The 24,676-nt window shown below is 44.7% G+C and overlaps 1 protein-coding gene across 12 annotated transcripts in view; it reads left to right on the forward strand.

Annotated features, from left to right (window-relative positions):
- The window catches only part of SH3TC2 (SH3 domain and tetratricopeptide repeats 2), a 54,441-nt gene that overhangs the window by 26,041 nt on the left and 3,724 nt on the right, over window positions 1-24,676 (forward strand). For 5 of the 12 annotated variants that reach the window (XM_083483416.1, XM_083483418.1, XM_083483424.1 and 2 more), the window contains 9 exons: window positions 3,510-3,645; window positions 4,133-4,184; window positions 4,280-5,995; window positions 6,695-6,875; window positions 9,472-9,622; window positions 10,855-10,977; window positions 12,346-12,496; window positions 18,015-18,211; window positions 19,867-20,623. In XM_083483416.1, coding sequence (XP_083339542.1) covers window positions 3,510-3,645; window positions 4,133-4,184; window positions 4,280-5,995; window positions 6,695-6,875; window positions 9,472-9,622; window positions 10,855-10,977; window positions 12,346-12,496; window positions 18,015-18,211; window positions 19,867-20,058 — 2,899 coding nt within the window. In that variant the 3' untranslated portion in view covers window positions 20,059-20,623. Of the gene's footprint in view, window positions 1-3,509; window positions 3,647-4,132; window positions 4,185-4,279; window positions 5,996-6,694; window positions 6,876-9,471; window positions 9,623-10,854; window positions 10,978-12,345; window positions 12,497-18,014; window positions 18,212-19,866; window positions 20,624-24,676 lie in introns of those variants that run through there. The other 7 variants (XM_083483417.1, XM_083483421.1, XM_083483415.1 and 4 more) reach the window with 3 other exon arrangements.

The following is a 24,676-nucleotide window of genomic DNA, read 5'->3' on the forward strand; positions in this document are numbered from 1 at the left end:
CAGTTTACGATGCTCTGGAAAGATTTTTTCTTGGAGTGATACTTTCCTTCTACTGTAAGTGGATAATGAATGCCATAACTACATATCATGCATCATAATAATGCAAAGAGGGTTACTCTCAGGTATAGGATTGCAGCCTATAACATTGAAACTTGAGTCTGCAATCCCACACTCACCTTGGAATAATCTACATTGAACTCATAAACCAATACTCAGATTTACCTCTGAATCACCATGTCTAGGATAATACTTTACATTTCCTTTCTTCATCAGACTAAGTCTGCTGATGGAATAATGTTTCATTAATTATCTTAATCAATACAATAATTAACCAATTTAAAATAAAATAAATACTATTTGTCATAGTTTAGGTGCTGTACTGCTGGCAGTAATAGCATTTAACATTTTAGTTTTTTAAAAAATCTGTTTTGGAAAATCATTGTATTCCCCCCCCCCAATTTTTTTTATTCATTTTATAACACCACTAAACAACACAAACAGGAAAAAAAATACAATACAAATTCTTGTCTTATCCTTATTTTTTCTAAACATTGTTAGGTGTTCCCCAAGTCCCCCCTATCTGATTTTCATTTTACTTCATCTTTAGCAGTTTACATATATCATAATTTTTAACCATTTTTTTATCAAGCTTACTTTTACCATAAAAGCCTTCACATTTTATCACTTACAAATAATACTATTTTAAAATACACTATCTTCTACTTCTAACCCTACAGCCTACCGTAAATTTCGCTCCAAAACACGCACTTTTTTGCTCCGAGAAAGTAAGGGAAAATGCCTGTGCGTGTTAAGGAGTGAATGCACGGATCAGAGCCATGGCTGCCATCAGTCAGGCAAAGCGGGAGCCACTTACACGCTCTACGAGGCTCTCACTTTGCTTTCTTTAAAGCGACCTGGAGCCAGGAAGGAGGGAGGGAAGGAGAGCCATAGCAGCAAAGCCGGCAGCAGCCGCTTACAGGGGAGGAGGGACAGACGCTAGCAAAGGTCTGCGCGCTCTCTAAACAGAGCAATGAGGCTGCAGAGAGACGGCAGGAAAGATAAAATTTAAGCAACCAGCAGCAAAATAAAACCAACCTCGAGCTCTGAGCCACGCAGTGAAAACCAGGAAGTAAAAAAAAAGGCTGGGGAGGGCATGAGGGAGAGGGGAAAACTTCGCAAATCCCCGCGTCTCAGCTGATCGGCTGGGATGGAGCAGCTTGTTTTCAGGCAGGATAGATTTGAGCATTGTCTGGGTCCTAGTGCCCCTACCGCTTTGTTGTGCTCCATTCTATTGCTGCTGGTGGCTGCTTATCATTCAGGCTGCAAGGAGGAGCTAATGGCGAATCCCCTGCAATCCAAGTCCTCCTCACTTGCTCAAATCTATTCCGCCTCAAAACAAGGAGCGGAAGGAAAAGGCTGCAAACTGTTAAATGGAAAAAAACCCAGGCACAGGGCAAATACCTTAAGTATACCTTTAAAGCAACAGTGCTCTTTCCCTCCCTCCTCCCCGCGGAAAAGCTCCTTGTCCCTTGAGTTCTTTTCCTTCCCTCCCCACTTAAAACGTGGTTTCAAAGCGCGGATCCACATGGATCCTCAGGATTTTTGCATTGAGCTACCCCAAACTCACTGTCAGATCACATGTCTGTGGCCACAGCATGAACCATAAAAATCATACATCCACTGTTTCATTTAGAATATTTTTTCCTCGTTTTCCTCCTCTAAAAACTACATGCGTGTTATGGTCAGATGCGTGTTATAGAGCGAAAAATACGGTATATCTACTTCCAAAGCTATTCTAAGATTTAAATATTAACATATTTTTTCAGATATTCTTTAAACTTCTTCCAGTCTTCTTCCACCGTCTCTTCTCTCAGGTCTCGGAGTCTCCCAGTCAGTTCGGCAAGTTCCATATAGTCCATCATCTTCATCTGCCATTCTTCGATAGTTGGTAAATCTTGTTTCTTCCAATTCTTCACTAGTAATATTCTCGCAGCTGTTGTGGCATACAGAAAAAAAGTAACAACCTTTTTGGGGATTTCACGCCCCACTATACCAAGTAAAAAGGCTTCTGGTTTCTTAATAAATGTGTTTTTCAACACTTTTTTCAGTTCATTATAAATCCTTTCCCAGAAGTCTTTTACCTTGGGGCACGTCCACCACATGTGGTAAAAGGTTCCTTCTTTTTCCTTACATTTCCAGCATGTATTATCATGAGTTTGATACATTTTTGCTAACTTCACTGGTGTTAAGTACCATCTGTACATCATTTTCATCAAATTTTCTCTTAATACATTACATGCTGTAAATTTAATTCCTTTTTTCCACAATTTCTCCCAATCCAACATCGTAATATTGTGCCTCACATCCCTAGCCCATTCAGTCATTACAGATTTCACTTGTTCATCTTTCGTATGCCATTCCAGCAATAAATTATACATCTTGGATAGGTTTTTCATTTTTGTATCTAATAATTCCATTTCCAGTTTGGATTTCTCTGTTTGAAAACCAATTTTCTTATCCATTTTAAACACTTCATTTATCTGGATGTACTGGGACCAAACATCTAATTTATCCTTTAACTGGTCATAAGATTTTAATCTAAATTGGTCCCCCTACTTCCATCAAAATATCATTATACTTCAACCACTTGGCTTTCATATTCAACCTTTTATAGGTCTTAGCTTCCAAGGTGATATCCATCTGGGTGTTTTCCTTTCTAACAAATCCTTACATCTTATCCAAACATTATATAAAGATTTTCTAATTATATGATTTTTAAATCCTCTGTGAGCCTTTATCTTATCATACCATAAATATGCATGCCTTCCAAATACATTATCAGAACCTTCCAAATCTAAAATGTCTGTATCTTCCAGCAAAAACCATTCTTTCAACCAGCAAAAGGCTGCTGCTTCAAAGTAAATCCTTAAATCTGGCAGGGAGAAACCCTCTCTCTCTTTCAAATCTGTTAATAACTTGAACTTAATTCTGGGTCATCCCCCCCCCCCCGGCCAGATAAATTTAGACAATACCTTTTGCCATTCCTTAAAACAATTCAACTTGTCAATAATAGGAAGTGGAAAATCATTGTAAGCATACCATGGTGGGTTCCTATCAGGGATGAACTTGCTTGCAGTGCTGAGTGAGAATTTGAACCCCAGTTTCCTCGAGTCCTAATTTTGCCAAATTCACTGTTTGCCTCACAACTTGTTTCCAGCACGTTGGTGGGAAAAACCCAGTTACCTTGCCAGAGATCCCCCCCCCCCGATATGCAGATATGCTCTCTTAACTTTGGGTAAAGTAGATTTTCCTTGGAACGCAATGCCTTCACCACATCTAAAACTTTGGTACTCAGCTTCAGCTGTACTGCAAGGAATAGTTAAGGAGAGGAAATATCACACATTCCTTGGAAATGACACCAGTTTTTGTCTCTTAGCAGAGGCAAAGAGAGAGATTAGGATGGGGTGTAGCGCTGACTTGCTGTTACCCATGTTTTATCCCCAACACAGGCAAAAGTATCCAGTATTTTTTAGTGAAGAAGAAGTCACTTCCATTCTGCAGGTTCCATCCAACGGCAATGAGACACATTACAGTAATCTTCTGGGTGAATGGGCACAAACAGACATCACTTCTGTGTACAGGCTTGGTGAGTATCCATTCCTCCCTAATACAGCCCTTTGTCTAATAGCAAAGTGCTGTACTACCTGTCATTCCCAACTTTTGCCATTTCCCTCCAACTGTTCACTCCATTCATGTTTTGAATCACCGTCATCAATTACTGTTGAATATTAGTGAGCCATCATATTCTTAAATAGCTGGTCAAACAATATAAATGAAAGAGATAGTACTACTTTTATCAAAATTTAAAACCAGATTTTGTTGGCATTTTCCTTTTGGAAAATTAACTTTTCTAATTCAGAATGGACAACTAGCTCTCCTTTCACCTACGGGGTCATAGTGCTTCTGAGTGCCTCCTACGCCTGTCTTCTCCCCTTTGAGCACATCTCCCGATTTCAAGCTAAATGTGTTGTGAGATGAAGATAGTGAAAGCCTTTGGTTTTAGTGCAGTATTTGAGGTGCAGCCTTCTTGCTTCCCACGATCTCATTCTGCATATTTTCCACCCTTTTTCTGGGTCCCACAGATGGCTTTGAACCTGTGGCAATGTACCCAAGAATGCCATCAGGTGAGTATGGATGAAGGGGAAAGTGGGTGCTGTTTTTCCTGAAATGTATCTTCGTGAGGGGAAGCATTTCCTTGTGGCTTATCTCTCTCTTTCAGATGCAGTTGTTCAGGGACTTAAGGATGGCTGGATGTTTGAGAGCTGGGGGAAGCAGGCTAGCAATAGCTTGCCAACTCCTAGTGGTTCTGAAAAGTCCAGTCCTGTTGGTGACTCTTCACCTTCTACCCTGGAACACTTACTTCTGCCAGAACCAGATGACCTTGATGACCCCAAGTTCTTTATTGACCTGAACGCTGGGCACATGGAGGACTCTGATGTTTTTGACCCTCTATTGACTTTCCTCAACCAAGATGGCTATGTGCCCCATTTCCAAAGTCTCTATGACCTCTCTTTTTCCTTCCTCAGTTCCACCTTCTATGGCTTCTCCAGTGAGGAAGAGCTAGTCCTATACCTAGAGACATCCAGGAACTGGGCCAAGAGAGGTCACCTTGCTTGGGCTCACATCCGGATATGCTTTCTCTTGGGCCGCCTCTGCACCAAGAAGGCCAAGTTCTCTCAGGCTCGAGTGTATTTTGAGGAAGCCATGAGCGCTATTGACAGAGGTTTTGATGACCTGCCCCTGCTTGCCTCGCTGCACACGAACCTTGCTGCCATTTACCTGAAGCAGAAGATGAAGCAGAAGTTTTTGTCCGTGCTTGGGAAAGGGGTGGCCCTTCTGGCCTGCCTGCCTGGACACTGCTTCTGTTCTGAGAATGAGCTTGAGGTCATGATGTACATTCTGAGAGAAGCCATTGCCATGGGCAACATTGCTTTGGAAGCTCGGGCCTGCCTTCTTGTGGTCAGGCTCTTCTTGCAGCTGGGCAAGTATGACGAGGTCCTGCCTTTCTCCGAACGCTTGCAGTTCCTGTGCTCCAGTGTCTCTAGCCAGGACTCCAGTGCACCCTCTTTGGACCTGATGCCTCTCCTGACCTACCTCTATGAGAAGAAGTGCTTGCCACATGTTGCCTTGGCATCGGCCAGGCTTTCCCCTCCCAGCCCTGTGAAAGGGGCACCAACACCCATTTGGAGAGCTGGATTCATCCTTTCAAATGCTTCTAAGCTCCTGGTGATCCAAGACAGGAGAAGCAGAAGCAGCGTCCCCGCTTTGGCTTGCCTCTACCTGAGCTGTGCCTTGGCCTTCTCCCACGAAAACGGAGCTGTGCCCACGGAGAGAGCCCTTTGTGCAGTGTTATCCAAAATGTACCTCAAGCATGGCATGTTACAAGGAGCCGTTCATTATTCGAACAGGGCTGTTGCCCTTGGCAAAGTGATGGGCGAGGAGGAAGCTTTTGAGTCCTCCCTTTCTTTGGGGTGGGTGTACGCTTTGAGCAGCCAGCCAGAAAAAGCGTCGGAGATCATGTTGCGCCTCCTGCGTTCTCTGCGACAGACAGACAGCATCACGCAAGACGGGGTTGTCCACAACCTTCTGGCCATTGCCCTTAAAGGAGAAGGGCAGGTGCAGAAGTCAGCAGAGAACTACCTGAGGGCCTTAAACAAAGCCCAGGAGACTGGCAACAGGCGGAACCAAGCCATTGCCTTATCCAACTTTGGGTGCCTGGCTGTCTCTTGCCAGGCAAGCCACCTAGCGGAATGCTACTTTCTCCAGGCTGTTAGGTTGTATTTTGAACTACAGGGTGGAGATGATGCACAGCTGGAGCTGGTGCAGATTCTGCTGTGGTTGGCCCAGTGCCAGGTGGAGATGCATAAGACAGATGAGAGCAAACTGTTTCATGAACTCGCCTTGGCCGTTGCCTTGAACACAAGCAACATTATGAGTGAGTAGCTAGCCTATTGGGATGTGGGTTGAGGGGGGAAATGGAAGGTGTTATTTGCTTTTTCCTTGACCTTATTTTTGTTGGGATGTTTAGGGAGGCAGGAGAGGATAGATTATTTAATGATATCCTTCCTAACTTGCACTAGCAAGTTCCATATCCTAGCAGAGTTCCAAAGATCCCCCTTTTAAAATTACACAGTGGTTAGCTTGTTGCTGGATCGTCTGAGCCTCACTACTTAAGATTCCTGGTTTCCCTTTTTATATCCCTCCTAAAAGAATAGACACGACCATCTGATTAAACTTAACATAAAACTAGTTTACTTACAATCATCCAGTTCACAATAAGATCCTTGAAGGCAGACTTAATTTACAGAACAACATATAACTATGTGAACTATCCCATAAGGGAAATAGTCTCAAGTGACTGCGACTCAGCAGTCACATCTCCTAACTCTTAGGAAACCAAAATGGAGAACAAGAAGAGCAGAACATGGAGGCCGTGCGCTCCTCTGTCCAAGAACAGGCCACACCCACATTAAGTCACATGCAAAGGAAGTGTGTCCCAGCTCAGGAGGAACTGGCAAGTTTTCTCCTGAGTGATACAAAGCATTCCCCAGCATGTGCATTGTAGGAATGTTGTATTTGACTGCAATACGTTTTTACACCCCACAATTTTAAATGTTGAAATCTTGCGACCCAGGTCAACTTCAGGTCACGGAGTCCATCTGCCATTTCTATCGCAAAGTGCAGCCCAACACTGGGTCCTGCATCATCTACCATGAGCACCAACTCTTCCTAGCTCAGCAGCTCCAGGACAAAGAAATGGAAGGGCAGCTTTTGCAGGTCCTCAGCCAGCTCTACCAGAGTCTGCAGACAACCAGGTGAGTCGGCACCATGTACAACATTTAAGATGGAAAAAATGAGGCATTTCTAACCATGTTTTTTATTTCAGTGATTTTGTTGCCAGACAACTTCAATTATTTTCACTTTTATCATTTTTAGTGCAAACTCATTAAATTTTAAATATGAAATTTTAAATGCCACTGTTGAGTACGGACCACATGGCATGAACTACACCAGCCACAAAACACGGCACAGTGGGTCTTAAAGCAAACCATACATTTGTTTCAAAAAGTATCCATATCCATTGAGAAACATAGTTTTTAATGTTTTTATATTGCCCGGGGGGGTGTACACTGCTTTGAACATTTTGAAAAATAGTATGAAATACCCCAGGAAAATATTTTTGGCATTTAGTGCAGGTGATAAATTAGGTGGTAAATTAGCCCCAGGGCATACTGAGAATAAATATCGTTCACTTAATTTTAAATGCAGCTATCTATCGTGTACTTGCAAGTTACCACTGCTTTGTTTGCAGTATTGGCTATGTTATGATTGCTTAGGAATCTGAATGCTACCCTTCCTATGAAAGGTCAGAATGAGCTCAGAGGGAAGGAATATACGAAGAGGAGGTTTGTACTGTAAGCCTCCTTGCTCAAGATTACAGGTTACCCTGGAGGAAAAGGGATGCACAATGGAAAGAACTGTGTAGGAATGCCTGCCCATCAACTCCTTATCTGCCACTTCTCTGACTACATGCCGCCCTCCATTTCAGATAGAGAGAGAGACACTGGTTTCTACAGTACAGAAAGAAAACACTGGTGTCTACAGTACAGACACACTGATAAAAGAAAAAAGAAATTGTACCCACATACTGTTCCATGAGGAGCCCCCTCCATGAGGAGGAGACTGTATCCACTTCCGGCTTCCAGCTTTTCCAGTGAAAGAGATAAATAGTTGTTTATATAAGACATGCTGCCGCTCTCTGCTTCAGTGAGGGAGGGAGAACAATGTGGCCCTGTGTTGACACTGCCTTTCTGAAGGGGGAATACTGGCATTGTGACCTCATGCTGATGCTGCTCACCTGAAGACTGACAGGCCATTGTGACATTATTCCAATACTGCCTGTCTGAAAAGGAGAGAAACACTTCACATATCACCAACAGCTTTCATGAAAAGATGTATTTTGCATCCTAGAGCAGACAGGATGTTCTTAAATCTCACCCATCTCCTGCCGCCACCTTATTCATCCATCATCTCAAACGCAAATTTCACTGTTCCTCAGCCATGTGGCATTGTCCCACCAGAGGGTGTTTTTAAAAAAAGATTTGGGGTGACTGCTTCTGGCTGTCTGTGATAGCGTCTTTCTGTGCCAGAGGTGGGGAATCTGTGGCCTTCCAGATGCTGTTGAACGCCAGCTCTCATCATCACCAGCCAGCATGACCAGAGGTCAGGCATGATGAGAGTTGTAGTCCAGCAAGATCTGGAGGATTACAGGTTCCCAGAAGAATGGTAGCAAATAATTTATCTGATGAACAGGAGTCACTGAAAAGTCAGTAGCCACATATGTGACAACAGCTGCATGAATGTTACTAGCCCAAGGATGGAAGGAAGAAAAAATCCTGGCTAGGGAAGAATGGGCAAGCCAAACTGCTGGTCTACACTGAAATGGCAAAACGAAGGGGGAGACTCAGGAGTCAAGAGGATAAGAACTTTGAAAAAGAATGGGAACAATTTATAATTTATTTAAGAGACCGTTGTAAGCAAATTAAAACTTTAGCTGGACTCCAAGACTCACTTGCAATGTAACGATGGATGATTAGAAAAAATGAAATTTGGAGAATGGACTTATATGCAGTTATGAACATTGTAATAAGGAACCATGTAGGGGATGGGGGGGGCTGTCGAGATTCAGATAATCTCAAGAGATGTTTATATAAATTGCTGGATTGTAAACTTGTATTGGTAAAAGCAAATAAAAAATATTTTCAAAAAAAAAGAAAGAAAGAAAAGAGAAATCAGTAGCCACTGAGATGAAAAGACGTCAGTTGCAGTTATTTTTCCTTAAAAAAACACTAAAATCACAACTACAAACAGTTATCTCTTGGATGGCCTACTCTTTGCCATGTTTGCTGTGTGATATTGATCCCATTACTAATGTGCAAACATCTCATGTGCAATTCATTTACCACGATTGGAGGGAACAGATTTCATAGGTGATGTAAACACACTTTTAATATGTTGCCGGTTATGAACCTCAGACTCATTCTTGCCCATAGAGAGGCTACTCTGTTGCACAGTGTGAACTGGACTTCATTTTGTAGGGAATAGGAAAGGCATAGATCCATGGCAGAACTACAGTGGAAGCCACTGTTTTCCTTACACCAAATGCAGTAGAGGTCTTAGAACAGTAAGTGATTATGACATGCCTGGCCCATTCCACCTGCTTTATAAGAGCTTCTCTGTGAAGTTTAGCACTAAATGGAAGGGGACCATCATTCAGCTTGTGTCGGACTTAGGAAACAATGATGCAAGGAAAGCTTTGCAGGGCTGGTCAGAAAGGATTGGTTTGTTTTGACTTGATGCACAAGCTCCCACATTTTCTTTGCAATGATGGAGCCTCTATCAACCCCACAGATATGTGAAACGGGCCCTGGATTACACCAAACAGAGTCTGAGAATCTTCATTGACCTGGAGGAAACGGTCAAAACAGCGCAGGCCTGGCTGCAGGCTGGAAGGCTTTACTATCAAATGCAAGAGGATGAACTTGTGGAAATGTATTTGCAGGTAAAGTAAAAATAAGAGGCCTGGTTGTGTCTAACTAACGGCTCTGTGATGTAAGATTGCCAAGCTGAGGTTCCAAACACTAATAAATAGCAAACTGCTATCTGCAGGAAAATCTTTATCTTTTGATTTAATGTACAATGTCTGGCGCATGGTGATTGCTGAGTCAGAGTCAGTGTCTAAGAGAAGTAGTGTCAGCAGTGGCAATAAATTTCCCACCAGTTGATGGACACTGAATAGATCTTGGCTGAGGGAGAGGCACAAGTCTTGTATATTGTACTGACATGCAGGTTCATATGCTCAGAGCTTCACTTGGGTATGAAATGTGCAATGACTCACGGCACACTGATAAAAGGTTTATTTGTGCCCAAACTCTCAAATTCCATTACTGAAGAGCTCATGAAGTGAACCCCCCTGATTATTTAAAATTGAAGAAATGTTATTGAAGCATAGGGATATATTTGTGACATTTGGATGCTTTCCCCCTGGGGAGACTGGCAATGAATGCTAGAGGGGAAGAAGGAGTTAAATAGAAGAGTGTTGTAGCAATAGATGCCACAGTACAGAAGGAAGGTGGAGAAAGAGGGGGAGCTATGGAGTGAGGCAGGCGGACATTGGCCCCTTGATCAATGGAAGTCTGCAATAATTTTGGAACTTTTAGTATATGTGATAATCACTTTTTCCTTCGTAATCATGAGTGCACTACAGTTTTGGAGAAGAAGACTTTATGTTTGCAATAGAAATTCAGACTCTTCTGACTCTGTCCATTCCAGTACAACCCCACTGATTTGTAGGCAGTTGTGTAGGAATATTGAATTGGTTTGCTCCTGGATGTAAGTAGCAAATGGCATTCATATAGAGTGGTACCTCAGTTTTCAAACGTAATCTGTTCCGGAAGACCGTTTGAGTTCTGAAACATTCAAAAACCAAAAACTCAGTACGGAAAACTCAATATGGGAGCTGCGTGACATGTTCGACTTCTGAAAAGTGTTCGAAAACCAAAGCATTTACAAGGGTTTATGGTGTTCGAAAACTGAAACGTTCGTCAACGGAGACGTTCAAAAAGCAAGGTACCACTGTAGTTACTATACTGTGAGCAAACACGAACATTGCATATATGCTACAATGACGAAGGGCCGGGTATAACATTCAGTCATAACTTTTAGCCATACCTTACATTCTTCTTGTATGATGATACTGCCATTGCTCTTACCCTGACCTGATCCCTTTCCCAGGCAGCCATACAGACGTCACTGAAATCTGAAGAGCTGCATTTGGCCATGGAACTATATGAAGAGGCTGGTGATGTCTTTTTCAATGGGATCTGGAACAGACAAAAGGCAGTGGACTATTACAGGGTATCAACCACACACACAAAAATGGCACTTATGTCTGTATCTGTGGAGATCTACTTATCACGACTGCACTTGAGTATTACTGACATGGATTGAGATAGCCTATGCTGAGGTAGAGGGAGGAAGTTTAAGGAGACATGCTTTTTCACACACCTCATGACTGTTCATAGGTTTATTGAACTATAGTGCTTCTATAGTTTGCACTCTTTATGAGCAAGAATATATTCCACATGAGAAATAATGTAGTTGTGAAGTCATATGAGAATGTCTCAGAGTTGTTGTTCTCTGGCTGTCTTCATTAGGACTTGAAGTGGGGCTCTGTGGGCTTGGTTTGTCTCATGGCCTTACTAAACATTATCATTCTGTCTTGCTATTCTCAGTGGGTGCTTACTTTAAAGCAGGAGATTGTGTTTCAGCTGGGGAACATAGGCAGAAATATTATGCTGCATCAATGTAGCATGTAGCATGGCTAGATACAAAGGAGTGAACTCCCTAGATTAAAGGCCATTTTCCACAGCATTTTTGAAAGCCTGGAATGTATAAAAGACTGTTTATTCCAACTGTAGCCTTGATTGCATTAGTTTTTTATCCTGAGAATTTTTATTTGATTTTAAGAAAAGTTTGCACATTGCATCATTCTTGTAGTAGCAGAAGGTTGAATTGAACAGAGCTGACATGTAGCTTAAAGGCAGGCCCTTATTGCAGCTTACCCTGACCCTGGTGCCCTCCAGATGTTTGGGACTGTAATTCCCATCAGCTCCAGCTGCAGAAGGCTGCCTTACAGTTTCTACACAACAGCCAATGGAACAAAGTTCCAGAGTTACAAAACACACACAGTGTAACAATCTCTTTTTCTTCTGGGGGGGGTACAAGGGATAGGGCAGAATACATTACTGTATTTATGCTAATTATCATATGAGAAGAAAATGTCAATGTTTATTTTGACTCATTAGAAAATGAGAATTTGAAGGAGAAACGGTCACAGAGAGACTTGGCACCCCAATTTCCTCAACAATTTCCTCTACAAGACCTTGTAATAATAATGAATATTGTTAAAAAAATTAAATGTATTCCAAGTTCTTCTCCTTTGAGGATGTTAAAGTGGCTGGTATTGGGTGGGTAGAGATGAATGGAGGGGCAACTTGGAGGAGTAATGTATTGTTTGCTATATGCTAAATTATCAATACGCTATTAGTAAACACAAGGGGAAATGCTAGATGTACTGAATGGTGGAAAGAGACAGGTATAATGGCATATCCCTTTTGTTTGGAGCGCCTTCTCTCCGAAGTGCTAATATGCAGCTCGAATGGTGGTGTGACATGGAATGAAGTTGTGAAGTGACATGAAAACATTGTGTCATTTTCCCCCCAGGGAGGAGCTGTCCCTTTGGCTAGGAAGCTGAAGGTGCTGCAGACTGAGTTGAGAGTGTTCAACAAGCTGACGGAGCTGCAGCTCGGACTCCAGAATTATGAGAAGGCTTTGGAATTTGCTACCTTGGCAACCAGGCTCAGTGTGGATGTAGGTAGGAAAGGACTAAGGATACTGTCAGGGAACTGCCATCGGAGCATCAGGTGGTGGAGGGGCTCAGGGAGGAAGAAAGAGACTCAACAGCTGAAGCAGGGACCAGCAGGGGGAGGAGTGGATCTCTGAGGGAATGCGAGCAGGAGGGAGGGCTCAGGGACGCTTCCAGCGAGAACAGTGGGGAGGTATCTGAGTCTCCCATAGGGAGACCCACACCTCGCCGGAAACTGTCACGCCGTGAGTCCAGGAGACGCGTTTCCGTTAAGGAGCTCCTTTGCTGGAAACGCTTCCGCAGACAGCCACTGTCGGACTCTACTAGTGACTAGAGCAGACATGTCTGAGGAGCTCCGTCACACACGGAGGTTTGTGGGGTCGCACAAACTCTGAGGGAGCACGTTTTTACGCACAAGCAGCTAATCAATCCCTAACAGCAGTCCGACAGTCTCTGTACGCTGCCTGTGCAAGAGAAAGCATCATGAGCGAACCAACCGGAACCGGAGGAGCGGGGGCTGGAGCTGGTCCAAGCTTGGAAGATAGATACCGAGCGTTGGAGGTCCAACTGGCGCTGCAGACGGCGAGGCTGGAGGAGAGAAGGGCTCAGGATGCAGACAAGAAGGGGAGAGCCACTCAGTTCCCCAGAAAGGTACCAGGATTGGTGCAGAAATTTGGGGGGGGACCCCAAGGATTACCATGCCTTTAGGACAGAGATGCAATATGCCATTAATGTGCAGTTCGATGAGTTCCCTGATGAGGAATCGCGAGTTGCTTTCGTAATTGGGCATCTTGAGAAAGGGGCGAGAGACTGGGTTCGACCCCTAATGGCAACGCACAATGGCGTACTAAAGGACACGATGAAGTTCTTTCGTGCAATGGATATCATGTTTTCCAGCGATATTGAGGAAGGGGTGGTGCGCAGACAGCTAATGGCTTGCAAGCAGGGAAGTCGATCTGTCCGTGAGTACTGGACTGAGTTTACCATGCTGATTCACAGACTGGGTTGGGATTTATCGGCGCCACCCATTCAGATGCTATTTGAAGAAGGTCTTTCTTCGGCGGTGAAAGACGAGCTGTCACGGAGCCCCAGGGCGGGGTCTATGGATCAGCTGACCAAATCTGCGCTGACCATAGGAGCGCGGCAGGAGGCAAGAGCCTTGGAGAGGCGGGAAGGGAGAGGGGAACGTTGGAAGGAGTTCCGCATTCCAGACATTCCTGAGCCAGCTTTCCCGCCGGCAGAGCCGATGGAAATCGGAACAGCGCGCGCGCGCGCATTTTCAAAAACCAGCGAGGGGGCTAAGAAGGAGGGAAAGGGCGCCCGGAAATGCTATCTCTGCCAACAGCCAGGCCACTTTGCCAGAGTCTGCCCCCAGAGGAAGGAATGGCAAGGGATGGTGGGAGCTGTTGAGGGGGGAGAACAGGGGGGAACGGAGCAGGTAAAAGCCAACGCCTGGTTGCCACAATCGGGGCACTGCAGCCAGGCCAAAGAGCAGTGAAAGTGCCCGTGCCAGAAGCTCCTCGACCTGCTCTAGTGATTGAAGTGTCGCTAGAGCTGCAAAATGGGCACCCCCTAAAAATAAAGGCGCTATTGGACTCAGGCAGCTCCTGCAATTTTATGAGCAAGGAGTTTGCTGCTGAACACCAGATACAGACTATCCCTTTAAGCAACCCCCTGCAGGTGACCACGATCGATGGCAGGGAGTTGTTGGGAGGAGGAGTCAGCTTGCAGACTGTCCCAATGATAATGAGGGTGGCAAGGCACACAGAACTGATAGCGTTTAATGTGGCCACCCTGGGAGGCGCTCCCATTATTTTGGGAATGAGCTGGCTAGCTCTACATGATCCGCTGGTGGGCTGGCATCAAAGAGTGGTGTCCTTTGGATCAGCACATTGCTTAGAACACTGCAAAGGGGAAAAGGGTTCAGCAGGGGCCCAAGCCACCCTAGCAGGGACTGAAGTAATGGAGAAGGTGAAGGTACCACCACAGTATGCAGATCTCAGCGACGTGTTCAGCGAGAAGGAAGCTGACCAACTACCACCTCATAGGCCCTTTGATTGCCAGATCAATTTACTCCCTGGAGCACAGCTTCCCGTGGGCAAGTTGTATGCCATGTCAGACAGAGAAATGCAGGAGTTGCGAGGGTTTATTGACAAGAACCTGAAGAGAGGCTTCATCAGAGAGTCCAAAGCAGCAGGGGGTAGCCCAGTGTTTTTTGTGGACAAAAAAAACGCGGACAAGCCGAGACTTGTATGTGATTTTAGGAGGTTAAATGCAGTGACTGAACCAGTGGCTTTCCCTATGCCCAGGATTGATGATATTTTGACCAGGGTGAGGAAGGGAAAGATTTTTACAAAGCTGGATCTAAGGGGGGCGTACAACCTGATACGCATAAGGAAAGGGGATGAATGGAAAACCACCATGTTTACCCCTTTGGGGGCATTTGAATACCTCGTTATGCCATTTGGATTACAAGCAGGCTCAGCGTGTTTTCAATCTTTTATGAACCACGTACTGGGCCCTTTGCTCTACAAGAATTGCGTTGCTTTCCTAGATGATGTGTTGGTGTATTCGGAGAATGAGGAGCAACATGTGAGAGACGTCAGAGAAGTGTTGAGCAGACTGCAAGCCAACAGGCTGTGGGTGAAACTGGAGAAGTGTCGGTTCCATACCAAGGAGGTGGAATTCCTGGGGTACCGCCTGTCAGACAAGGGATTGGCCATGGATCCCGGCAAGGTACAGGCAGTGCTGGAATGGAAAACACCCAAAACCAAGAAGGATGTGCAGAGGTTCCTAGGGTTTGGAAACTTTTATCGTAAGTTCATCCGCAACTTCGCCCATCTGACGGCGCCCATCACTGACTGTCTCAGCAGTAAAAAGAAGTTTGTATGGACGGCGGAGGCGGAGCGAGCGTTTGAGGAGCTGAAAAGGGCCTTCGCCTCTGAAGAACAACTTCTGCATGTGGATTTACGAAAGAAGCTAAGGGTTGAAACAGACGCATCTGACAGAGCCATAGGGGCGGTGCTTCTTCTGCAGCCGGGGAAGGAGGAGTCAGAGTGGCGACCGTGTGCCTTCTTTTCGCGAAAGCTGAACAAATCCGAGAGGAACTACACGGTGTACGACCGAGAACTTCTTGCTATTCATGAGGCGTTCCGGAGATGGAGGCATCTGCTAGTTGGTGCACAACATAAGGTGCAAGTGTGCACGGACCATAAAAATCTAGAGTACTGGAGAACTGCGCGAGTGCTCAACCAAAGGCAGTTGAGATGGGCCCAGGAGTTCTCCAAATTTAACTTTGAGATTTGTTACGTGCCAGGCCCAGAGAATGTTAGGGCGGACGCTCTCTCACGCAAACCTGAATATTTGGTAATGTGGGAAGGGGAACCGGAGTCGGAAAACACCTGGGTTAGGGCAGAGGATGTCAATGACGAAGTTTTAATAGAGACTTTTCATCAGAGGTTCCCACGTAAACCTCAGCCTGTAGCGAGGTTCCGAAGGGAATACTTTGCCACCACCGACGAGGAAGAGGAGTTGGAGGGGTTCCCAGATTCTGAAGAGGAAGAGGATTCAGCGAGCCAGGACGACGATCGATGGAGGGAATTGTTCGAGACGTCGGAAGATGAGGAAGATTCTTTTCGGGGTTTTAGCCCTTCACCTCCCAGGGGAGAGGAAATGGGAGGGGGTGAGGGGGGCCCTGGAGGGGAGGTGGATGTCAGGGAACTGCCATCGGAGCATCAGGTGGTGGAGGGGCTCAGGGAGGAAGAAAGAGACTCAACAGCTGAAGCAGGGACCAGCAGGGGGAGGAGTGGATCTCTGAGGGAATGCGAGCAGGAGGGAGGGCTCAGGGACGCTTCCAGCGAGAACAGTGGGGAGGTATCTGAGTCTCCCATAGGGAGACCCACACCTCGCCGGAAACTGTCACGCCGTGAGTCCAGGAGACGCGTTTCCGTTAAGGAGCTCCTTTGCTGGAAACGCTTCCGCAGACAGCCACTGTCGGACTCTACTAGTGACTAGAGCAGACATGTCTGAGGAGCTCCGTCACACACGGAGGTTTGTGGGGTCGCACAAACTCTGAGGGAGCACGTTTTTACGCACAAGCAGCTAATCAATCCCTAACAGATACGTAGCACAGTAATGTCTAAGCCATCTTGTGGAAAACACCCAGGGAGAGGTGCAATGGACCAGGAATTAGAGAGACTGCTGTTCCTGGAAAAGCCACTATTATAACACACATTTTAATAGCATCTCATTCTGCAATGAAGAGCAGGCTAAAAATATTTGAAAGATACATTGCAAAACCAAGATAGATTTAAAATGCTGAAATCAACCAATAGTAAAGGTAGAAAAAGAGCACAGAATGTCACCAAATGCCTAAGTAAGAGATGTCTTCTGCTGCTGCTCTTGGAGATAGATACCTGTTTGGAAGCAAAGGAGGTGGGTCTGTATTGATTTTAAGAACTGAAGAAAGAAAATGAGTTTTATCATTCATTGCTGGGGACCCTGTCACTGAGGAAGAGTTCCCAAATATGTTCATCTTTCCCCAAATGAATTCTTCCAATGTCTCAACCAGAAATTATCTAACCAAGACAATGCGCATGGTCTCAGTGAGAACAGAGGGCTGGAGTAGATGGGCTTTGGCCTGATCCAGCAAAATTGTTATGTTACGTTATGTTAACATTATTGGCTTTATATTAGTGTGGCTGCAGCCAGTAGTCTAGAAATAACTGAAATAAACTGATACTTGTTCCAGTCCACCATTTTATGCCAATTATCCATAAACTCAACCAACTTTTTAATGTGGGTTAGCTGCCATTGGCCACAATGCAGTGTGTATTCATTCTGAGGAAGAGTGTGTAGATCTCCCTAAATCTGTCAATGTATAAATCTGTTTTGCTGCTCCTATCTTTTGATTTTCAGTAGAAATTTTCTGCAATTACTTTTAGAAATAGTGTGTCCAATTTCAGATTTATAGTCTGTTCTGTAGTTATATTAAAGTGCAAGAGTTGCCGTTCAGTCCATCCCTTCTTTGCTGTGAATTTCCCCCCTCTTTTCATAGAAGAAATTGGACGCTTCTAATCTTTTGTAATGAAAAACTGCATTTTAAAAAATGCATAATGTATAAAAAAAATTCATACAACGGAGACCATAATGACATATATATTTATTTTGTTTCAATTGATGGGAAACCTACCTGTCAAGAGTTTGACATGAATTTATGCTATCAAATTGACAGTGACACAGATTTTTTTTAGGACATAGGGACTGGAATATGCATTGAAAAGCCAGAGAAAATGGCATCACGCAGTAGCAGCAGCACTGCAGCCAAAGAAAATTAAGTCAGAGGAACTGCTCATTGTTTTGCTGTTGTTGTTTTTTTTGGGGGGGGGGGACAGAAATTCAGAAAGAAGGAAATTGAGAAGCATCCTCAATTCATACATCACCCAGAGTCACCGAACATGTACTCATTTGTATATTAGTAGGATGTATCATTAATCTTATTTAATTTTAATTTTAATTCTAATTTAAGGAGATCAGTTGCAAGAACTGGTTGCTTTTCACCGCTTGGCGACAGTGTATTATTGTCTGCAAATGTATGAAATGGCTGAGGACTGCTACCTGAGGACACTCTCTCTGCGCTCACCATTGTTGCAAGGCGCTCAGGAAGCTATGTATTATTCCAAGGTTTACTGTCGCCTGGGAGATTTGACCCTGCACAAACTAAAGGTGAGTGACAGCAGTCTGTGACACATCCTGTGATGAATCTCACTAAACATGTGGCAAGGCCACATGCTAAGTTTCATCTGACCTTGCGCTTAAATGAAGTCTTTCACTATCCCACTAAAAATCTTAAGAGCCTGCAGTCATCAGTTGCCATGAATTGTTCCAGAAAATGCCACCCATTTGTGGTGATGTACGTGCTCTGTTGTGCTGGTTTCTGCCTTGCTGCAGTTCCAGAACTTGTTCAATCTTCTCTGGACCTCCAAATCCTCTGATTTCAGTTTGACACACAGGTCTTGAACCTTAATTTTGCTTTTCAATAGCCCTGCTACTTCCCTTCAAAGCTAATTTTTCTCTCTGGCAATCTAGACCACCCCACCTCATTCTCTGTGACTAGGTATGAAACAGAGGAGTTGTTGTTGTTTTGTTGTTGTTAAAATTTGTATATCACCCTTCTGAAGATCGCAGGGTGATTCACAACATAAAAACAAAAAATGAGAACACAAAATTCATAATGAAACAAAAACAAACCAATAATCTCCCTCCCACAAACACATTTTAAAAGCCATAGAATGTTAATCAGCCAAATGCCTGGTTTTTGGCTGGCACCTAAAGATATGTAATGAAGGCACCAGGCGAGCCTCCCTGGGGAGAGCATCCCACAAATGGGGAGCCACTGCAGAAAATGCCCATTCTTACGTTGCCACCTTCTGGACTTTTTGTGGAGGAGGGCCTCAGATGATGATCACAGGGTCTGGGTCAGTCCACATGGGGAGAGGCAGTCCTTGACGTATTGCAATTCTGAGCCATTTAAGGCTTTATAGGTGAAAACCAGCACTTTGAATTGGGCCCAGAAGCTAACTGGCAGCCAGTGTAGTCGGGCCAGAATCGGTAAAACATACTCAAACTGACTTGTCCCGCTGAACAACCTGGCTGCTGAATTCTGCACCAGCTGAAGTTTCTGAACTTATTAGAAGCTGTGCCATGACTGGAAGAGTTCCTCTCAAAAAATGCTGCTTGAGGCACAAATGCAATCATATTTTCAAGGTTCTCTCTGCTTTTAAAAGATCACTGGGAGAGGTCCTTCCCTTCTCTCACACCAATATCAGAGGCAAGTTTTGAAGGGCGCAAGACAGGGCCTGTACCTAGGCTCTGGAACTCATTTCTGAGGGAGGCCCAATTAGCCTTCTGTATTAAACTTCTGCCACCAGATGAAGCCATTGCCCCGACAGAGTGATTTGTGTTTCTGCTGCTGGTGTTTCTTTGGGATGCTTGTTTTAATTTTCAGTGTTGCTTTTTCTCTGCTCTTGCTTTTATTTAGGGTTCTTAATTACAGTTTTATTTATTGCATTGCTGTGCTTTTATACTGAATTAAATATTCAATATATTATTGTTAGATGCCTATTGGCAGCTAGTGAGGATGGTGGAGGGTAAATAATAAATGATACAATAAATAGATGTGTGGAGGCAGAAATTAATTAATAATTATCTGTGTTGGTCGATTAGAGCAAAGTCAGTATTCCCCTGGTGACTGACTAACTGTGCAACTTGCTTAAAGAGATCTGGGGAGCATCCATTATGCTTTGGTCCCTGCATTGATACCCACAGTCAGTCAAACTGGTTTCTCACCCCTCTAATTTTCCTCACCCCTTTATCCTCAGGATGAACAAGATGCAGCTAACTACTTCCTCTTGGCCTTGGCTGCTGCCACCGAGCTTGATGACCAGGCTTGGGAATGCAAGATTCAGTCCAAGCTGGCACAGATATATCATGCTTCCCAGTCCGATAAGAGCCCAAGGGGGTGGACCACGTATCGGGCCCGGTGGCTGAGCGAAGGAAGACGTGATGTATGACAAATCACCTTGTGGGACTCAAGAGCTCTCAGACCTCTGAACCAGAAGAAACGAAGCTCGTTTTTCTCACCTCACTGCCAAAGAGCTCTCAAGTGCCTCCTTGACTTTGAAGCGAAGGGGAGAAACATGTTCCGGCACTTCACTCTCCCTGTGTTTTGAAATTACTGATGAGAAAACCTTAATCTGTCAGGGGATGGATGCGCTTTCTAATAGACCGACGCAAAGTGGATAAAAGCCAGGTCCCTTGTGTTTTTATAGCCTAATATTTATCAGCAACACATACGAAGAGAAGACTTCCATCGAGACCTCATTTAATTAGATACACACTGTGAAGGTGTTGCTTAAAGTGCAAATTGAAAGCACAAGGTAGGATATAAACAAGAATTAGCTTGAGGAAAAAAGTTGGCCAGGCTTTGAAGTAGCTGGAGATGATCTCTGAAAAGTTACAGCATGAGGATGTTCTACTTGTACCCATTCAACTTCAGTGCCAAAATGCAGAGTGCACTTTCACATTCCCTGCAAACCTTGAATGAGCCCTGAAAGATAGAAAGTTCACCTACAGGAACTTTTGGGGTTGTTTTTTTTAAGGATTGTGTATGTGTGTGTGTGTTTTAAGTTGTCGGCAATCCACGGTTATGTTTATTTCTGTTTTCCAGCTTTATCTTTATCCTCAAGCAGTTTCCTCTGTGCTGGTGTAAACTGCATCGGGACCACAAAGATATTCATAGCAAAAGACATAATGGCAGATAGCACCTTTAAAGAGAGCATGTGTATGTGATGGGTAAAGGAGAAGACGATTAAAAGAGGGTTCAGGACACATTCTTCAGCCAAGCAACAAGCTGCCTTTGCAACTGAATTGAACCACAAGTGATGCCCCTAGCCTGCCATTCCATAGGAACCTGGGACGTGGCCCACTATTGAGTCAGACCACTGGTCCATCTAGCTCATACTGTCTGCAACTCTCCAGGGTTCCCAGGCCAGATTGTTTCCCAGCCACCCCTAGAGATACCAGGTGTTGAACCTGGAACCTTCTGCATGCAAAGCATGTTCTCTGCTACCCTGACCTACATCCCCTCTCTTCCTCCTGGTTCGTTTCTTCCTACTCCCTGAAGAAGGTTAGTCTTAGATAGGGACAAGGGCATGCACACTGAGCAGTAATTCCTCCAACGGGGGGATATATTTCTCTGCCTTCTGAGTGAAATAGGGGCTCTGGCTACAGGATTTAATGAAGCCAAACCATGGCACCCTTGGCCTCAGAGTCAGGCCCTCAGTTATTTCCCCGGAGAACCTAAGAAGAGCCTGCTGGATCAGGCCAATGGCCCATCTAGTCCAGCATCCTGTTCTCACAGTGGCCAGCCAGATGCCTGTGGAAAGCCTGAAAGCAGGATCTGACACAAGAGCATACACTCCTCCTGTGGTTTCCAGCAACTGGTATTCAGAAGCATTCAGAGATTCTTTCCTGGCAACAGGAAAAGTGTGTCCTTCTCATGCATGTAGTTGCCAAGTCTCCACTGGACCTGGATCTGAGAGTAGCTGTACCCTGTGTATCCAGAGATATGGAGTGTAGCATGAATTCCACAGGGAGGGAACGTTTCCATAGCTACACCCAGTAGGCCTCTGCTTCTTTACTGCTGCAATGCTTGCTCTGTTGCTTCCCTGCACTTTTCCCCGCTGGGTGCTCCCAGCCCCTTCCATTGAGGCTGAGATGATATACCCCATGTAGGAATGGCCCGTTTATTTTTGGCAGGCCATGGAGCATTACCCTGGGCCAGCTTCAAGTGTTTGCAAGCTGTTCTTCACAGTCATCTGAGCTCAAATGAGCTTTTAAGTCTGCTTGGAGATGCCACATGTTTACAGCAATCCTGCAGCCACATCACAAATGCATAAAGTTCTGTGCATTCCAAGCTCTAAATCAGAAGTCCCAGGGCCTCTGTGCCTACAAATGCCAGGCTGTGGCAGGAGGCTGAATTCAGATGCCCTATTTTTTGGTGCAGCGCAGCTAGTCTTAACATCGCATTACAATTATTTTCCTGTATAAAGCCACTTTTGAGAGGGTGGGGAAGAGAATGGTCTTTTCCATGGGATGTTGTGTTTGCACAGAGTGTCTCTGAACTCTTTCTCATGTTACGAAGAGCACGGATGAAAGTGAAGAGGTTCTTCCTCTGATAATAATAGAACCTGGGATCATTTCCATGGTATTGAATGTTGGGAGGTTCAGAACAGGCGAAAGGAAGTACTTCCTCACATGTTGCGGCGTTATGGAATTCATTGCTATGAGATGCACCGGCCACCAATGCAGATGGTTTTAAAAGGGGGTTAGGCAAATTTGGGGACAGCAAGGCTCAGTGACTACTAGGGATGTGGCTGTGTTCTCCATCCTCTCAATACCAGCTGCGCGGTACTGCAAGTAGCGAAAGTGCTACTGTGTGTGGTGTGGTGTGGTGTGGTGTAGTGTAGTGGTTAAGAGCAATAGACTAGTAATCTGGGGAACTGGGTTTGCGTCTCCGCTCCTCCACATGCAGCTGCTGGGTGACCTTGGGCCAGTCACACTTCTCTGAAGTCTCTCAGCCCCACTCACCTCACAGAGTGTTTGTTGTGGGGGAGGAAGGGAAAGGAGAATGCTAGCCGCTTTGAGACTTCTTCGGGTACTGATATCAAATCCAAGCGGGATATCAAATCCAAACTCTTCTTCCAAACTCTACTGAACTCAGGTCCAACTTGCCAGCTTCCCATAAGCAGCTTGTTGGCCATTGTGAGATGCTGCCCCCAGATGGCCCTTGGGTCGGATGCAGCCACACTCTTCTTAAGTTCTTACAAAGCAAAAAATTCAGCTTCCCACCCCCTGCACCCATTTCAGAGGAGCTTGTACTTCTGCTCCACCAGAAGATGCTGAGGGAGCCCCCACATTTGGAGCAGGCAAGCCTCCCTATGGGTAGATGCTATTCTCACAAGCCCCATGTAAAAAATAATAATGAATGCAACATTGTGTGTGATTGTTCATCTCTGCTGGTAAATTCCTGAGGTGCTACCATGCCTGCCTGCTTTCTGCCTGAACGTTTGAGTCTCTGCTAAGAAGCATGAGGGATATGAGGCCTCGCTGTCTTTATAACAGCCCCTAATTGCTTATAGCAGTAACTCTGAACTGTGCCAGTCACTGCAAACGGCTGATGTAGCCATCCAGGACATGCCTCAGAACAAATGTCACAGTGTCTAAATGTGGCGGGGCAATACATACTTATAGAGCAACGTGCTTTGCATGTAGAAAGCTCCAAGTTCTGTCCCTTGACGTCTTCCATTAAGCAGACATTGGGTCCTAAGACCTTGGAAAGCTACTGTCTGTTATCATTCTGGATTAGATGGAGTAATGGGCTGCCTTGTTTTAAGGCAGCTTCATATGTTCATACATGTTTCTGGGTGTTGTAGCGCTGGGCGTCTGCCAGCTTACAATGTACAGTTTTGCTTTTTCTTTGTGCTATATCCCATCTCACCGCTAGAGAGCAATAAGCAATAAAAATTACTTCCTGGTAATGATTATTTTTCAGTTGTTACTAAAAGCAAGAATCATTTTTTAAATCAAAAAGGGCACCTTAACCATCAGAACCTTTAAGATGCAGCTGTGTATATTTGAACAGACACAGGAGCAACTCTCTCCCAGAGGTGGTGTTTCTGCATACTTTCTAAACCCTAAACAGATCACAGATTCCTTTTCCCACTCCTCATCTGTGGAACAAATCAGTTAAGATGGCAAAGAACTGGGCTTCATTGCTTAAGGGAGAACCTTTAGAAATAATCCTGATAGGTTCAGCTTTTGTTAGATAGCATTTCTGATTATTATAGAGAAACACTAAAATTATGAAATAACATAGTGTGCTCCAAGAAGCCAGAAATTAACCTCCTGCTATAAAAATAATCTAGTAATACTTACTATTCTTTGAAAAGCACGCTCCTGGTTAAAAATTTTGCATCTGAATTAGTTTCTCTCGAACACACACACACACAGAGCCGAGGGAGTTAGTACTCTCACAGTGCACAGTCTGCCTGCTCCCACCCTTTCTACAGTCTTCTGAAAGTGTACAATTGTTTAACACCCTGTTCATCTTTTAGAGAATTGTGTAAAACGAACCATCTATGTGTAAATCATACAGAATGTCTGAATAGGTGACAGGACCTTAATTTGGTTACCCACCCTTTCCTTAATAGCTTTTATTTTCATGTAAGCTCACACTTTCAGACTCCTGATTTACAGCTTCTGAACCTTTGGAACTGGCAGTTTCACTAGAACTCTGCTTCCCTAATTGTTGACATTGCCAGTACCTGAAACTTGTGACAAGAGCCATCCAATCAAGTGCCTAGTTCTCACTGCATTTCATAACATCTCTCAAATGTGAATTTCAAACATGCAACCCCATTCTAGGATCCTCTTGAAGCATTTCTCACCCCCATCGTTCTACCTGGACACTGAGGTCCAGCGCAGAGGGCCTTCTGGCGGTTCCCTCACTGCGAGAAGCTAAGTTACAGGGAACCAGGCAGAGGGCCTTCTCGGTAGTGGCACCCTCCCTGTGGAATGCCCTTCCAGCAGATGTCAAAGAGAACAACAACTACCAGACTTTTAGAAGAC

Source organism: Podarcis liolepis (assembly GCF_965112155.1).
Source record: "Podarcis liolepis genome assembly, chromosome: 2".
Classification (NCBI taxonomy): domain Eukaryota; kingdom Metazoa; phylum Chordata; class Lepidosauria; order Squamata; family Lacertidae; genus Podarcis; species Podarcis liolepis.